Source organism: Mesoplodon mirus (assembly GCF_964341445.2).
Source record: "Mesoplodon mirus genome assembly, chromosome: 18".
Lineage (NCBI taxonomy): Eukaryota > Metazoa > Chordata > Mammalia > Artiodactyla > Ziphiidae > Mesoplodon > Mesoplodon mirus.
In genome coordinates, this window is record NC_138994.1 from 3,529,682 (window position 1) to 3,547,448 (window position 17,767).

The 17,767-nt window shown below is 56.1% G+C and overlaps 1 protein-coding gene across 1 annotated transcript; it reads right to left on the reverse strand.

The window, feature by feature from the left end:
* Positions 1–14,194: 14,194 nt before the first annotated feature.
* On the reverse strand, positions 14,195–17,142 carry EPOP (elongin BC and polycomb repressive complex 2 associated protein). The gene has a single exon (XM_082603928.1). The coding sequence runs from the start codon at positions 16,948–16,950 to the stop codon at positions 15,811–15,813; it is 1,140 nt and encodes a 379-aa protein (XP_082460054.1). The 5' UTR covers positions 16,951–17,142; the 3' UTR covers positions 14,195–15,810.
* Positions 17,143–17,767: the final 625 nt, after the last annotated feature.

A 17,767-nucleotide genomic window follows, 5' to 3' on the forward strand; every position in this document is an offset into this window, starting at 1 on the left:
CTCTATCCTTTAGAGGCCAGTAGCACCCTCTCCCCAGTTGTGACAACCAAAAATGTCCCCAGACATTGCCAAATGTTCCCTGGGATTGGGGGGACCAAAATCACTCCAGCTGAGAACCACTGCTCTGAGGTCTTTGAATGAGTCAACATACTCAGTAAGCTCAGGGTTCATCTTCAAAGACCCACGTTGTTCCATATTTTTGTATTTTAACCATGGTGAGGGCAGAAATCTCTCATCTAATTCCTTTCCACCAAGCATAAGCTTCCCTTGATGCCCCAGGCCCCCACTCTGAGCATGAGTCCAGCCCCTGGAGATTCTTGAGGAGTAATCAAGGTCACCCCCAAACTAAATAGCCCCAGCCTTGAACCCTTCGGGCTTGCATGTCTGCTTTTTAGCATCATTCTACCTCTCCTTCCCTTGTCATCAAGTTGTCACCTGTGGGACTGTCACTTACACTCCTATCTCTGCCGGCCCCCATTCCCTTTGACTGGCAGCTTCCAGGAGTTAGAAACTAGATTTTGCAGATCAGTGTTTTTCTAACTGTGCTCTGCCAGGCGCTGGGAGCCCTGCAGGGCCTCTCAGAAGCCCCCAGGGGATGGCGGGAGGGATTGGAAAGGCTTCCAAGGTGCAGAGCAGGCAGGTCTCCCTGGCCCTCCACCCCTGGCTCCCACCACAGCAGCTGGACTCGTCTCAGTTTTATTTCTTTCTGCTTCTGCATGATATCCTTTGGACCAAAAGTCCCAGGGGTAAGAAGCGTTTGCAAACTGCTGACCTAGATGGGGGTATTGTGAGAGCAGAGGGCCGCCTTACATGTAAAATGTCTACGTTTTGGTGTGCAGCTCGGTGGTGTCCATCGTGGTTGTTTGGAGGTCCTTTAAGCTTCTTTTCCAGCTTCTTATTAGTGGGTGGATGGTGGAGATGCCGATAGGAGGGGATCACTTTACATAGCGGCCAAGCCCTCTATGTATGTGGGCAGGAGAAGGGACCAGAGAGGCAGACCAGGCCTCCAGGTTTCCGTATCAGGTCAGGATGCCTCTTCCTGGGTGGAGGAGGCAGCACAAACCCCAGGAAATGAGGGCTCGAATCCCCTACTCGCCCCCAGGAAGCAAAACAGAGAGTAATCACACAGAAGTAGAGGCAGAAAGAGCTGAGGCAAGACACCAGGAAGAACTTTCCAGCGCAGCCCTGGTAGAGGAGCAGTTGGGAGCGGCCGTGCAGCAGCCAGCTCTGGGGCAGTGGGGTGTCCCAGTTGCAGGCTGAGGGATAATCGCACGCGTGCGTGCACACACACACACACACACACACACACACACACACACTCCTTCCTGGCCCCTGCCCCCAACCAGGGCTGAGTCCCGCACAGATAAACCTCCAGGCCCTGAAACTTGGCAAGGGGTGTGGGAGCAGGGTCTGGGGCCATGCCTCATCCTCCCTTCTCTAAGAAGCCCTTTCTATCAGAGCCTTGCCAGACTGCGGCAGAATGTGTGGGGATCTTGTTCCCGAGGGGCTTAGGGGATGGAGCAGCCTCTCCCTCCCCTCCCCCCTACCTCCTGACCTCCAGGCCCCACTGAACCCTCAGGACACAGGCACAATCAGGCATTTCATGCCTCGCAAGGGTCAGAATGAAAGGCCTGTGTCTGTCTGCTCTCCCCTCCCCCCTCCCATCTTCAGATTTTTCCAGCTGCCCTAGGGCCAGAGCCTCGTCTTTCTCCCTCCTCTCCCCCTCCTGTCCACTAAGTTCTTTACAAATATCTGGGAACGGAAGGGATTGCTGTCAATATCCTGCACTGCTTGCCGCTAACTCAGATCTCCAACGCGCCAGAGAGGGAAGGAAGATGCTGATGGTTCTTCCCTGTCACTCACAGAAACCAGCCAGCTCAATGGCACCCCAAGGTCACACAGCACTGGCTGTTCTCCTGCCCACCTCCTCCCTCCCACTCTGTGCTCCTCCATGGTTTGCCCTGGGTACGGGGGAAACCAGATAAGAGGATGAGCTCCTAGCCACTTCCCCATGGAGCCAAAGGGCTTCCCCCCACTGGAAAATCCCCAGGCACTGATATTGACTGAGACCTGGAGGAGTCGCTGAACCTAAAAAGCAAGTTCGCATCAGAGGTCAATGGCTGTACCCCAAGAAGGGGGGCTCTCTGTGCAGGCTGGGGCTGCGGAACTCTGATGTGTTCTCCCCACCCCCACCCTGATACTGACGTCTAGACCAGCAGCCAGGAACTGGCGTCACCATTCTCCTGTCCCCCAGACACTCGTCCCACCGCCACCACCCGTGAGCAACCATTCCGGGGCCTGACATTCTGTCAGCTTCACACCAGCTCCCAGGGCCCCAGCCAGGAGCGCTTCCTGGGTAAAATATTAAACATGCAAATCTGAGACAGTGCCTTAACGAGCGACAGACTGCACGACCACAGCCTGGCAAAGGAGACGCACGCCGTCCGGGGGTGGGGCGGTGAGAAGTATATATAGATATAGACTTTGGATCTATCTGTACGACGTGTGTATAAGGCAGAGAACAGCAGGGATGGAAAACTACAGCAGCAGCCTCCAGCTCGGGTGGCCTGAGGTCGGTAGGAGGCTGGTGGGGAGGGAGGGTCAGGAGGGAGGATCCCCAAAGCCCAGCCCAGAGTGGAGGATGACAAAAGCCCTTTGTGCTTGGATTCTGTGCAGAGGGGGCCAGAGACTCAGGGCAGGGGAATGAGCATTTGGTTTTGGAGAAGGAAGTTGGTTAGAGGCAAGGTCTCAGGGAGGAAGTAAGGAAAGGTGAGAGACAGAGGAGACAGAGGCCTGGGGGCTCACAGGGAGGACACCTCAGCTCCCATGTGGCACTGGGCCTTCTTTAATATGGCACCCACACTGGCCCGGGGTGTTGTGGAGCTCCTATAGCATCCGGTCAGTGTGGTTCCACCTTGATCCAGGTTGACATGAACTTGACAATGGTGCTGCTCAAACTTTAACGCGCACACGCATCAAAGGTCTTGTTAACAGCGCAGGTTCCGATTCAGAAGGTCTGCGTGGGGCCTGAGATTTTGCATTTCCAACACGTCTCGGTGACGCCAGTGCTATTTGCCCACTGACCCCAAAGGGGCAGCCATGATCTACAAGGAATTAGAACACGGAGCTCACTTTGGCTCAGATGGACAACGAACCCACAGGAGTCCTGAGGGGCCCAGGGTGCTGATGAAGAGGGTGTCTATCCATGGTGTCCAGCGGATCAAGGAATTAGAACCATATGACACCTGCCTGGGCCCAAGCTGACATGGAACTCCCAGCCCAGAATGTCAGGGAGCCCACAGCAGCCCACACTAAGGCGCCCCCAGGGCCTGGAGCTGACATGGAGCCCAGGAGGTCTTAAACTAACTAATATAGGGCCCGCATTGCTCCAGAGTATTATGGCGCCCACGAGGAATTCGATTGAAGTGGAGCCTGCTTTGGCCCAGAGTGAGATGGAATCCACAGTAGCCACAGGGGTCTGCGTTGACTTGGAACCCTAAAGGACTAAGGTGATGCCACATTGGTACCCAGGGTGACACGGAGCTCACAGGGCTTGGGCTGATGTGGCCCTGGAAACAAAGCCCCTGAGCTAAAGAGGGCTGCAGTGGGGGCCCCAGACAGAGCAGGGGGCTCTCCACAGCCTCTCCAGGATGCAGAAGGCAGGAAGGGAGGGACCGAAGGAGGCAGCGGAGGGGAGGGGCAGGAGTCACGGAGTGTGCCAGCTCTGGGGCTGCCGTGAGCCTGCTTGCCGTGGGCTGGGCGGTACTTGGCTGGGCCCCGGGTTGGAAGGCGTTGGAGAGACGGTGCTGCACAGCTCAGCTGGAAGAGGAAGTGGGAAGCTGGAGGCAGGGCAGGCACGGGGCCCTGACACGGGGCACGTCCTCGCTAGAAAGGCCTGGCATAGGGAGGGGCCCACTGCCCTCTCCAGGACCCTGGCATTCAGACTCCCTGCTCCCATCATACACGAGGACGTGGGGGTTATGGGCTTAGGGCTGAGGGATCCCAGATCAAGGAGTGGCTAAGCACTAGAGGAGCAGACAAAAGAACATCTCCCTGGTTGGGGGGGACTCAGGTCCCGGAGGAGTAAGGGTTCTCACTCCCTGGGATAAGAGACCCTTCCCATGCAGCCAGGCCCCCGGGCAGGGTGCCCTGACACCTTTGTGTCCTTCCCCAGGGGAAAAAATGCAGGTCCCCAAAGACGCCCCAACCGTATCTGGAGACAGATGTCCTCCATCTTTTTCTTAACCAGATCTAACCCTCACTTCCGATCTGATCACACGCACTCTTCCCCACCCAGGTGAAGGGCTGCTCGGGGTCCACCTGCAGCTTCCCTTTATGCCCAGGTGGAGATAGAGGAGGATGGGATGGACGGAGGGGTGTTGCTATGGGATCTTGCTACAGCACACCTGATGGTATCAGGCAGGAGGAACGCCAGCCTTTTTAACAAGGTTTTAGAGACATTTTTCTTAACCAAAGGCCCAGACAGCTGGCTACTCCAGGCAACATCTGGCCCCCCATCCCACCAGCCCCAGGCCAAGAGACGGAGAACATCTCCACTCCTCTGCCTGCCTCCCCACCCCCATTCCTGGTCCCTGGGTGATAAGGGTCTCCACATCTCCCACTCCCTTCTTTGGCCCCCTCCCTCAAGGGCAGGTGTTCTGAAGAGGCTAGGGGGCTCCCAGGTCCAAGGGTATCTTTCCCTGCCCTCTCCCCCTCCTCCAGCCCTGCCCCCTTTCCCGGCTCAGCCTGTCACTGCTGGAGAATCAATCCCTAGCTCCACCCCCGCCTGCACGCTGACCTCGTTTCTGCCTCGATGCAGAGGGGACACGTCCTTACACGCTCCCAGACTCAGCGTGGTGCGTGGCCCAGAGACGCATGCTCTGCGCACTCAGGATAGCCTGACGCAGGAACTTCGGCGCTCATTCCCAAACACGCTCAGACTCACGCGCACACGCACGCAGGTCCATAGATACCTCCCCAACTCAGGAACCTGTCAGGGACCCAGTCACAAGCACACACACAGGACCAACGGACACGTGTGGACAGACATACGGGCCCTCATAACCCACAGACAGTTCCCCACAGGGGCACCCCACTGTCTCCAGCTCCTGCTGCCAGGTCCTCTAGGCCAAAGCAACACCAAAGGAGGCTCATGGCTGCCTCAGCCACGGGATCGGGGTCACCCCCAACCCAGGACTGTATGCTCAGTCTCCCCTCCTCTCTCCAGGGTGTCCACCTTTCAGAACTGTAGGTGAGTTATTTCCCTGTGACAGGACCCTATACCTCCATGGGAGGGACCAAAGGTGGGGGACACTCCACGTCTGTTTTCATGGCAACAGAGAAGGTCCTGTGACCTCCGTCTGTGGCTATGACAGGAAGTGGGTAAGGCAACCCCACTGTGGGGCCGCTAGAATCTTAATCCCTCTCAGCTGTTCCTCTGTTAAAACAAATGCTGAATTGCACAGGTAGGGAAATGAAAGGCTTTGTACATTGTCAAGCTCCATGCCATAAATGTAAGAGATCACTGTTTATTCGGCCTGCTGATGTCTGTGCGGTGGGCAGAGGGAAGGTTCGGGCCACTGTCCGCCCTGCTTTTCCTGGGAGATCACCCTGCCCACATCCCTCATATTTCAAAGACTCTGGCCTTTGACTCCTAGAAAGCCTCTCCGACCCAAGTCTTGCTGTCTTCTTGGGCAGCCTCGGGGTCCCGGCAAAACCCAAAAAGTAGGCGGCCTCCACTGGCCAACCTCCCCTCCTCCCAGGCCTCTGCCTCCCTGCTTCCACTGCAGCTGTTCTGTGCCCTCCTGACATCTTCACCCTCTCACACTTCCCAGTTTTCTACTGAGATCTTGCCCCGACCCCGCCTTCAACTTCGGTCCCCATCCAACCCCTGGATCCATCACGTCATACCCTCACTCTCGTGGTCCTGGACTTCCTCTGCCTGCAGTGGGAAGAACTCCCGCCCTGGGCCCACCCATGTGCCTGCTGCACTCCTGGACCCCAGCCCTAGAGGCTAAGCTCAGCTGGAAAAAGCCCCACACCCCAGAACTTTGGTGCCTCCACCAATTCCCAGTTTGCAACGGTCTCTGTATTGTTGGCAGATTCCTTCTGTCAGCTTGACTTTCTCTGATCTCCTCAATCTTCCAGCCAACTCTTCCCTGTCCCGCCCTGTACCCCTCAACCTAGTCCCGTTTCTCAGAGAAAATGGAAGCTCTCTAGAAAGTAATCCCTCCTCTCCCACAATTGCCAGCGTGCCTTGAGTGTGTGTTCATGTTTGGGAACGCACATTTCCCGCCCTGTCCACCTAGCTCTGGGTCCCAGCCCCTCCCCACCCACGGAGGCCTAACTCCCTCACTCATCATTTTTCCAGCATCTTCAACCCCTCCCTCTCCCCCAGCTCCACCGCAATCAGGCTTGATCCTGAGTCTCCTTCTAGATCATTCCCCAACTCTTTCCTTTCCTTCGCATCCAACTTCCTCAAAAGAGATGCCTGCACGTGCTGAATCTACTTCTTTACCGCCTGGTTCACGCATCCATCCCCCGGCCCACCCCCCCACCACTGCCCTTGAAGGGCCATTAGAGTCACCAGTCACCTCCTAGTTGCCAAGGCTGGTGGATGTTCTTCATCCCCTATTTTATCTGATCCTTGTGCAACATTCAACACAGTTCCCCACTTTCTCTTTCTTGATACACTCTCCTCCCTTGGTTCTCGTGTTAGTTAGGATAAGTGATATTGTATTCATTAGGCCAACTTTTTATTTCATTGTATTTTAATTTTATGTTGTACTAGTTAGGTTAGTAACTTGTATTAGGCTAATTAGTTACATTAGTTGGGTTAGGCTAAATTGTATTAACTTAGTTAAGTTGTATTAGTTAGGCTAAACTCTGGTAACAGAGAGATCCAAAGAAGACAGCTGCTCAAAGAATGTAAAGTTTCTTACATTCCAGGTCCATGAGGAACTCCCCTGCAGTCACTCGGAGACCCAGGTTCCCTCTGTGGTGTTGCTGCACTGCCCCCTAGGGCTTATTGGTGACTCAAGACCAAAGATAGGGGACTGCCCTGTGGGGCTCCAGCCTCGGGAAGGGGAAAGGCAGTGTACAGAGGATTTACCTAGGGTCTTAAAGCCCAGGCGGAGAAGGGCTCACACCACCTCCCCTTGGCCTCCCACTGGTGGGGATGAAATCACACGCCCACACCTGGCAGCGGGGAGCTAGCCGGGAAGCGAGGGCAGCCACTGGAGCGCAGACATTGATGGGCGACCGGCAGGGGTCGCCAGAGTTTCGATGGCGTCTCTCCTACCTCCTGGCCCTTCCTCTCATCTTACTTAATGTCCCTCAGGGTTCTATTCTTGGATCTCTTCCCACTGGCCACACATTCCCTGATCATTCTTGTCCAGTCATAGGCTGAGGACTCCAAACATATCTATTCCCAGCCCAAATCTCCCTCTTGAACAGCAGACCCACCTGGATACCAGGGCCAAAAGCTGGATTCAAGCTACACTCCTCCCTCACTCCACCCCACACTCCATCCCTCACCGAGGCCTGGCAATTCTGCTTTATAAAGGCCTCTCCTCTCCTTCTCCCTGCAGATTCCCTCATTTTTTCTCACAGCCTCCAAACTCATCTCCCTGCCTCCGCCCACCCCACAATACTTCACCCAACCTCCAGTGACACATGGGGCTTCAAGGTCCAATCCTGAGCCCTCTTCTCTGCCCACTTTTTAGTCTTTCCCTGAGCCCCACATCCAGCCTCCCAACCTCCATTCCCAAGGATGCCCAGGTGACTCACACGAGTACATCTCTGGCCCTCCCCGCTTCTCTGATCATCAGACATATCCACTTGGACGCCTCAAGGGCACCTTGGACTCTACATGCCCAAATCTGAGCTCAGGATGTTCCCCCTGCTGCCACCCAGCACCGTGTTTCCTGTCTCATTGCCAATCCAGGTCTAAAGCCAGAGTCCCAAGACTTGCTCTTGTCACCTCCCTCTCCCTTATCCCCCGGATCTAACCCTCACTACATCCGGTCAACTCTACCTGCGTCCACTTCACTCCACATCTACATCCCCCCACCCCACCGCATCCATCCTCCCGGCCAGGCCACCATCACCTCTTGCCTGGACTCTGACTCTTCACCAATCTCCCTACACCTGCCTTTGTCCCCATGGTCTACACGGATGCCACAGAGATCCTTCCCAAATGCCACAAATCTGATTGTCACAGCCTTACTTAAAACCCATCTCCGTCTTCCAGTGTTGTCAGGACGGGCCCTGATCCTTACCTTGGCCTACGAGACCATACAGGACCTGGCCGCACCCTGCCTCTGTGCAGTGTCTCCTCTGACTGGGCTCCGGCCACGCTCGGTTCTTTGATGTGCCTCCCTCTCTCCAGCCCCGGGACCGTTACCCACACTGTCCCGTCTGCCGGGAACACTCTTCCTCCCCTCTCCTTGTTGTTACCTCGAAGCCATCATTCCAAGCTCATCTCACGGATCATCTCCCCAGAGAAGGCTCTTCTGCCCTCCCTGACCAGGGTGGGCCCTTCTGGCCCAGCCCCCGGCCCCTTACACCCGTCTCCTTCACAACACTTGTCTCAGCTGCGTGAGATTATTATTATTATTATTTTTTTTTTTTTTTTTTTTTTGCGGTACGCGGGCCTCTCACTGTTGTGGCCTCTCCCGTTGCGGAGCACAGGCTCTGGACGCGCAGGCTCAGCCGCCATGGCTCACGGGCCCAGCTGCTCCGCGGCATGTGGGATCTTCCCGGACCGGGGCACGAACCCGTGTCCCCCGCGTCGGCAGGCGGACTCTCAACCACTGCGCCACCAGGGAAGCCCGAGATTATTATTATTGATGACGATCAGTCCCACCCACACACTGGAAGAGGGCCAGGACCCCGCCTGATCTGCTCACCATCGTCCTCATCTCTTGTTACGTGCGCCCTGTGCTCCAGGCAATATGATCTGTTCAAGAGGCCCACTCACTCAAGCCACAGATTCCCCCCTACCCTTCAAGCCTCCACTCACGTATCTCCTCCTCTGGGAAGTCCTCCCTGACTTGCTCCACTGTCCCCTCAGTCGCAAGGATCTCCATCTCCACGCTGGTCATGCTGTCCTGTGACTGCTTGCTCATTTGTCTCTTTCCCGTACTAAGCTGTGAGCTCTGGGGAGAGAAACAAGTGGGTTTTGTCATTTCTTATCTCTAGCCCTTAGCCCATTGTCCAGAACAGTAAATGCCTGAGTAAATGTTAGCTCTCTTCACTGCCCCTCCCAACTCCTTTAAAATGGTGCCTCACAGCTTGATACTTAAGGCTAAAAACTGGAAATGACCCAAACATCCATCAACAGAATACATCAACTGTAGAATATTCATACAGTGAAACACTACTACACGGCAATGAAAAGAATAACACACAACAGCATGGTGAAGCCAACATGCATAAGGTTGAACAAAAGAAACCAGAACCAGAAAGCACCGTCCATGTCTATGAAGGTCAGAAACAGGCAAAATAAATCTGTGGTGACAGAGGCAGCGTGGTGGTTATCTCAGGGGATTGACTGGGAGTGGGCCTGGCGAAGCTTCCCCGAGGGCTGCAAACATTGCTCTCACCTAGACCTGGGTGGTGCTCACACAGCTATGTCCATGTGTAAATGTTAAGCTGGAATTTTTGTGCGCTTTAAAGCAGATAATTTTCCCTTTATTTTTTTTAAGTGCTATAATTTTGCAACAAATCATGGATAACAGACCTCTTGTGTCTCAGAGCCACTTCCTGCTACCGAGTCCCCTGATTTCAGGTGATGATAACTGAAGCCCAGAGAGGGTAAACCACTCAGGTGGAGTTGCCCAGCACGTCTGTGGAAAGCCCACATTCTAAGGAGGGGACTGCCCATGCAACTAAAGGCTCTTCAGGGGCAGGCTCTGTGTGTTTCTGGCACAGAGCTCTGTGGTCTCCAAATATTGGTGGGGGCTACTCCCAGTCTGTAACTTGTTGCTACTGGGGTGGTGAAACATGGCAGCAGTGTAGTCATTAAGAGCACAAACTCTAAGGGCACAATTCTGTAACTGTGTGGACTTAACCTCTCTGTACCTCAGTTTCCTCATCTGCAAAATGGGGATTATGATAGTACCTACCTCATCATGTTCTAAGGATTAGATGAGTGACTAAACATAAAGCCCTTAGAACAGTGCCTGGCCCCAAGCCATGTAATTGTTTGCTATGATAACCTCTCTTAGGGGGAAACCCAGGCAGACAGTCCAGAGTTAAACTTTGCTCTGCCACTGGCTGTGCCACCTCAGGCAAGTTGATTAACCTCTCTGAGCCTCCATTTCCTCATCTACTAAACAGAGCTAATCATACTTTTCTTTGTTATAAAAGCAAAATAATGCATGCAAAGCCCCCGGCTAAGTTCCTTGTGTGCAGGGACCATGTCTTACACATCCCTCTTCCCAAGCCCCAGCACTGGGAGGTGCTCAATGGCCTGTAAGAATTATGCCTTCCCCACCCACCCTTGTCCAGCGTCCATCCTCCTTCTGGTGCTAGCAGACAGCTGCATCTAGCGGACAACTCTGTAACTGCATGCTGGCCAAGTTCCACTCTCCAAGCTCGGTGAAGTCCTTTAAATAAGCCTTTTAAAATAGGCACTCTGCATTAGACAAGTATTCGTTAGGTGCCAGCTGTGTACAGGACATGGATCCAGGACCTAAATAAAATGAAGCAAGAGATACAAGATGACTGCAGAGGGGTGCAAGAAAAAAATCACAAACAATTATAACCGTATCATCAATACCCTACTTTTTTATCTTAAAGAAAATACATAGGGGGACTTGACACACTGAACAGTGTCTTCTCAGGAAGTTTTTTTTGTTTTTTTTAACATCTTTATTGGAGTATAATTGCAGGAAGTTTTTACAATTGCAGGAATGATTTCCAAGTGGCCGTTTCATGTCAGTGACTCTCAGTTAAGGCCAAAGCAATGAAATGAAAGCTTAGGTCAGAAAGGTGATTCCCTTAGGATAGCCGGACTAGCTTCCCAGATTCTTCATGGAGAGGAGGACTGGGGGTGTCCAAAACCCATATTCTTCCACCACACTTTACTACCCCTCCCCCAGACATAAGAGTGAAGAGGGTCTAGCAGTGGCACAGATCACATCCAACTGGGGGGAATCAAAGAAGAGTTCGTGGAGGAGATTGCATCTCACATGGGGAATGAAGGTAGAGAAAGAGTGGGTGGCTGGGGCAGGAAGGGTGTTCCAGTGCGATGGACCATACAGTGTACAAAGTGAAGTAACAGGGAAAGCCTGGACAGGAGAGTTAGGGCCAAGTCATAGAGGGCCCCAAAGGACAGGCCAGTAGAATCAGGGGACCCACTGAGTAAGAAGGTAACCTAATCCGAGGAGGTCAGAGAAACATCTGAGATCCAGAAACTAGTTAGGTGGCTACTGCAAGAGTCCAGACCGCACCTGTGGGAGTTGCACCATGGTGGAGACAATAAGAGATACTGGTGAGGCTAGAAGCAGGGGGAAGTTCAGAAATTGGTAGTAGTGGGTCAAATGGGAGAACCCAGGGGAGAATTCAAGGTGCCGAGTCTTGGGGATATGAAAAGGAAAAAGGCAGAGCTGTAACCAGAACGTGGACTTGACCAGGAAGGGACTGATGTGAGCAGGGGATGGAGACAATGAGCTAGGTCTTCTACAGGGAGAGTGTGAGTTGCCAGCGTCCACAGGAGACCTGGCACCAAAGCTCAGGAGAGGGGCTGGGCTGGAGGGAGAGGAGGCAGGTACCTATGCCTGTGATTTGGGAGTCACTTACCTATGCCTGTGCCAGCTGAAGACTTGGAAGAAGACAAAAGAAATCACGTGGGGAGACATGGGGTCAGAGGGTAGATGTTACCTGGACATCATCAGTCTGCCTCTTTTTAAAGCTTCCTGGGGACAGAGGAAGCTGAGGAGGCACAGAAGACAGAGGGAACTTTGGAGAGAGAGAACCAGGAGACCCTGGTACACATCCAGCAGCGTCACCGGTCATGAAGTGATTCAGGGGTCAGGGAGGCCGGGATGCAATCACTGGATTTGTGGTTGAGGGTTGTCTTGGGTGACCCTGGAAAGAGCAGTTTCAGTTTTGGGGGCAGAAGTCAAACCACAAAGATTTAAAAGGCAAGAGGCAGAGGGTGTGGGGGCAGCTGAGGATCCAGGAGGAGGGAGGTGATGGTGAGCAGAGCTGGATTAGGGGGAAGCAGGCAAGGTGCCTTGGGAACAAAATTTAAGGAGGCTCTCCCTCTCAGGGTCGTGCAGGTGGCCCTGATGAGAGGCAGACACCTGGTCCCAGAGCTGTTGAGAGATAGAGACCCTCTGAGACTAAAGGAACTGAGATAACCCAGGAAGGGAACTTAGAGACCCAGACAGAAGCTAAGATCCTTCGACCTCCACATCTAGGCAAAAACACAGTGGCCAGTGGTAGAGTCTCGGAGGACATGAATGCTGGGGGAGGGGAGGGATGGAAAGAGGATGCACCGATAATCTGGGAGCAGGGGCAGGGGACTCTGAGAGAAACACCGAGAGAGAGTGGAGGAAACCAGGGAGGGAGGGAGAGCTTCCTCGGGACCCTCCTGGGGAGATTCTCCCCACCCCGCCTCAGTGAGTGTTAGGAGGAGGGAGAGTCCCAGCATCCTTGTGTCAGCCTGAGGAAAGCAAGGGGTCCAACTCTGCCTTTCCCCAGGCTGCTCCAACTCAGGGAGGCTTGTGGTCCCAGCCCAAGAAGGTCTGTACCCCACACCGACCCAGCACACCACAGTACGTGCTTCCTTCCTCCAGGAAGCCTGAGCAAGTTTTTCCATCCTGGGACTTAGCTTCTGTAGTGAGCTGAATGGTGGCACCCAAAAAGATAAGTCCCCGCCCTAACTCCACTGCCCCCAGAACCTGTGAATGTCACCTTACTTGGAGAAAGGGTCTTTGCAGATGTCATTTTTTTTTTTTTTTTTTTTTTTTTTTTTTTTTGCTGTACGCGGGCCTCTCACTGTTGTGGCCTCTCCCGTTGCGGAGCACAGGCTCCGGACGCACAGGCTCAGCGGCCATGGCTCACGGGCCCAGCCGCTCCGCGGCATATGGGATCCTCCCAGACCGGGGCACGAACCCGTATCCCCTGCATCGGCAGGCGGACTCTCAACCACTGCGCCACCAGGGAGGCCCGCAGATGTCATTTAATTAAGGTTGTCGTGATGAGATCATCCTGGATTATCCAGGTGGGCCCAACATCCAATGACAAATGTCCTTATAAGAGACAGAAGAGGGGAAGGCCACGTGAAGACAGAAGCAGAGATTGGAGTAAGGCAGCCACAACCCAAGAAACACCTAGAGCCACCAGAAGCTGGAGGAGGCGAGGGATTCTCCCCTAGAGCCTCTGGGGGGAGCACAGCCCTGCAGTTACCTTGATGTCGGACTTCTAGCCTTTAGAATTGTGAGAGAATACATTTCTATTGTTTCAAGCCACCAAGGTTTTGGCAATTTGTTGTGGCAGCCCTAGGAGACGAATATAGTGCCCTATTCTGTAAAATGACTAGAAAGATTCTAGGGATGCTTCCAGCCTTAAGATTCTCCAAATTAAACCATTCAGCAAGGGGAGGAGTTCCAGGTCTGGCCAAAAGGTGTGTTTTTTAACTCACTGCCCAGCCCCCTTCCAGGTTGAGGATTAATACTTTGACTTGAAGGAGGGGGAAAGCCAAAGGAAAGGCATCCCCTCCCACTCCTCAGAGAAGAAGGAAGAGTCCCAAAAGGGTATTACATGACCCACCACTCCCCTCCTTCGCCCAGAGCTCACGCCACCCCGCCCAGGCTGGTTGAACGGGCCCAAACTGACCTGACTAAAAGCAAGGAGCTCTTTAAAAGCAGGAGTCTGCCTTTCTGAATTTCTCCTTGCAAACCTCGCCCCCTCTTCACAGCGCCTCTCTCCCCACCCCTCACAGTTGCGTTCTTCCTTGGCCTTCCCCGTTCTTGGGGGGCAAGATAAGATGGATACCCCTGAAGCACAGGAATGGAAGGCACTCCCCCACCCTCCTCCCTCCTCCCCACAACACAGCTGGAGGGGGAGGGGAGGTCAGCAGGGTTCATAAAGGCCAGATGTTGAGGAGAAAGAGAGCAGTGCCCGACCCACACCCACCCACCCCGCCCCCACCCCCAGCAAAAGAAAAATTAAAAGAGACAGCTTTTAAAACAAACAAAACTTTTGTGGTCCAAAACAGTTTTCCTCGAGAATCTGCTCTATGCAAACATTAACAACTTTTTACAAAGCATTTTCACAGAAAAGGAGACAAGTCCTTCCCCAGTATCATATGTGGGAATTGTTTTTCCCTTGTCCCGTCTTGGGGGAAAAGGGGGCGATATTCACGAGTGTGGGCAGAAGGGGCACTGGGTCCCTCAGTTGTTGGGAAGATCGGCAACCCCCAGTTTCCCCTCACACCTAAACGTGGAATTTCCCTAAGAGCTAAACTCCCCAGACCTCACCTGGGTGGAGGAGAAAGCAATTCCACTCCCCTCCGACTCACTCCCCTCCCCCAGGAAAACAGAACTTCTGACCTCAAAACTAATCCCCTGGCCCTGCCCCTTTCGGATCCATCAGGTCCCTGACAACTCCCGAAATGCCTGAAGTTGGGTGGGGGGAGGATGCTAAAGGTTCCGCAGCCCAGTTCCCATCCAAACCCAAACTTTGCCCCTTCAAAACCCACTGGACCTTGTGGTTAGGCCAAGAGGCCTTTCGTTTACCCCCTCCAGAGAGCAGCTTGTCTTCTTTCTCGCCTTGAAGGGGTCTCAGTTTGGGTGTTCAGAGAATGGACCCAGGCCTGCCCGCTACCTCCACACCCCCCATCCTTAAACCGTTGGCGAGGACCTGGTGAGGCAACTTCTTTGGTCTGATTTTATTGATTTCTTCCACCTTCCATTACTTTCCCTGGGATGGTCTCTGGCCCCTTCCCCAGACAAAGTCTGCACTTTTGAAGGGGAGGGGGTCCCTCAGCCCTGCGCAGCCTCCTAATATAAGGAGTAAACTGGCGGAGGGGGCTGACTTCTGGGGGGGAGTCCTCTTTTACCCATCAGACCTTATAACCTGAAAGCAAACGGGGAATACTGGAGAGGCGAACCCCAAAACTGGACAAAGGGGAAAGGTTGGTGGCTGAGAATGAATATCTCGGTAACTAGGGGTCCCTTGACTTGGGGGTCCCTAGGAAAAGAACCGGAAGGGGGTGATCTCCCCCTTGCCTAAGCTGCTCCCTCCCCCGTGAAGGCTGCAGTGGTGCCCAGAGACTAGGGAAGGCCCGAGGGGAGTGAAGGGTTAAAGGCCTGGATGGTGCGGGTGGGGGATGCCCCCGGGAGCTGCCAATCACCTCCCCACCCCCAGCAGGGCCCCCCCACCCCAATCCCCAGGCTCGCCCACAGAAACAACCGGTTTGTCCATCACCAAGGTCTCTCTCCCTCTTTTTTCTTCCTTGTCTTTGAGCTGTAGCCTCCTCGGCTCCCCCTGGGGTGAAGGCCCTGCCCCCAGAGATCCGAGATGGAAGAGGCGAGGGATTGGAATCTATGTCTTTAAGCCTTTTTCGATTAAGCCTTCTCCTGACTCCAGCCCTTGGTTCGCCTCCAAAGGATAAGGGGGAGGGGGTGTCACCCCGACCAGTTAGGTGCTTGAAGATCACTGTCATTTGAGGTCCCTCTGACCACAGCCCATAAAACCCGAAGAGGACAGGCAAAGGTGAGAAATGAGGCTCTGCCCTCGAGCCCGCAGTTTGGCTGTGGCCCCCACTTTTCCCCTTTGGCAGAAGAGGTCTCACGCTCAGAGCTGCTCCAGGTTGATCCCCCAGAATTTGAGGCCGGGGGGCTCAGGGACAGCGGGACCCCCAATCTGCCACCTCCACAGCGGGTGGGCAGGCGGGGGCTTAGAGTCTCCCTGGAGACGAAGCGAGGATGCCGGCCCTAAGTCTCCGTCCTCCCCCACCACCAGGGCCGGGGGGCAGGGGAAGCAGTCGAGGAGGCTGAAGGTGCTCGTGGTGGGGAGCGTCGGTGCAGGACGGCGGGGCTGTGCGCTGCGTTGGGGGGGCGTCGGCCGCCGGCGCTTCTTGGCGGCTCCCCGGGAGGGCCCTTTGGCTGGGGGCCGCTCGGGCCCCCGGCGCAAACTCGGAGTGTCGAGGGCGAAGCCCTTCGCGTAACACCAAAGTTTCGAGCGGCGGATCAGACGATCGAAATGTTCCTGGCGGAGGTCGCCGGGCGCCGCCGGAGCTTCGCTGGCCGTCGAGGGGCTGGCGGCTGTTGCCTCGGGGGCGGCCTTCGGGGGGTTTCCATCGACTGCGGCAGTCTGGCTCGGCGGGGGCGGCTCCGGCGCTGTCCCGGGCCCCGCGGGCTCAGAGGAGAGGCCCGCAGGTGGCGACGGAGGCCGGGAACCCGGTTCCTGATGCGGGCTGGCGGCGGGGCCAGGCTGGGAGCCGAGACCCGGGGCTGGCCTAGGCGGAGCCGAGACAGAGCTGGTCGGAGATTCCCGAAGGCGCCGGGGCGCCGGGCAGCGGCCGGGAGGTACGCCGGCGCGAGCGCCGAAGTGCGGGAAACTGCCTCCGCCCTCTTCCTCCTCGCCGCGGCCCCGGCACACAGCGGCGTCGGCATCCTGGCTGGCCGGGGAGTTGGGATCGTTGTAACGCCCGGCCTGTCCAGCGAGGTGCTTCAGGCCATCCGGGGCCCAGCCGCCGGTGCACAGTGGGGCATGAGGGCCCAGCAGCACCGGAGCCCGCGGCGCCAGCTCCCCAGGCCCCAGGCCCAGAGAGGACGCCCGGGGTTTGGCAAGGGCGCAGAAGGCAAGGGCACGCAGGCACAGCGGAGAGAACTCCTGGGTCCCCCGACGCGTCTTCCGGGGTGTGGGGGAGCAGGGCGACCCTCGCGGGGACGCCGGCACTGCGAGGCGGGGAGCGGGGCACAGAGTCTCCATGGAACCACCCGGGGGGGTGCCCACTGCGGGGGCCCTGGTCCCAACGGCGGGATGCCCTGGCTGCCCGAAGAGCCCACGGGCGAGGGGAACATCGCCCCCCCTCGACGGGGAGGTCTCTGCTCACGGGCGCCCCCGGCCCGCACCCCTGGGCCGCGGAGCTCCGGCTCCCTCTTCGATCTCGTCACGCGGCTCTCCTGGCGGCCGGACTCCTGGGTCCCTGCGAGTCCCGGCGCGGTCGGCCGCCCTTCCTGCCGCCGCGATCCCTGTGCAGCCCAGGCGGGAGCCCCTCTTGAGTTGCCCAGAGCGCAGAGGCTGGGGAAACAAAGCGGCCGGCGGCCGCGGGAGGCGGGAAGGACCCCGGGCCCGGCACCCGGTGCCCGGGCCCAGGCGGCAGGGAGGGCGCCTTCCGCCCGCTCGGCTTCTTTCTTCCCCGCTGGCTCCCGGAGACCGCGTTATAGAGAACTGCCCCCTCGCTGCCCCAATACCAGCGCCGGGGCCGCGAGCCCGCCGCTGATTGGGCGGCACTGCCAGTGACGTTAGCCCGGACCCCACCCCTCCAGCGGCACCGCCCCCGTCCCCATTCCGCACACAGACACACACACGTGGACCCGGCGCGGCGGCGGCTGGGAGGGAGGGAAGGAGGGTGCGTGCGCGGGTGGGATCGCGACTGGCGAAACGCGCCGCTGCACGTGGCGCGGTGGCGTCCTGGTGTTCAGTCGCCGCAAAGCACTTCATTTTTTCCTTAGCAGTCATGGTTTTCGCATCCATAAAATGGGAATGTTCGTATCTACCCTCTTGGGACAACGTGAATCAACAT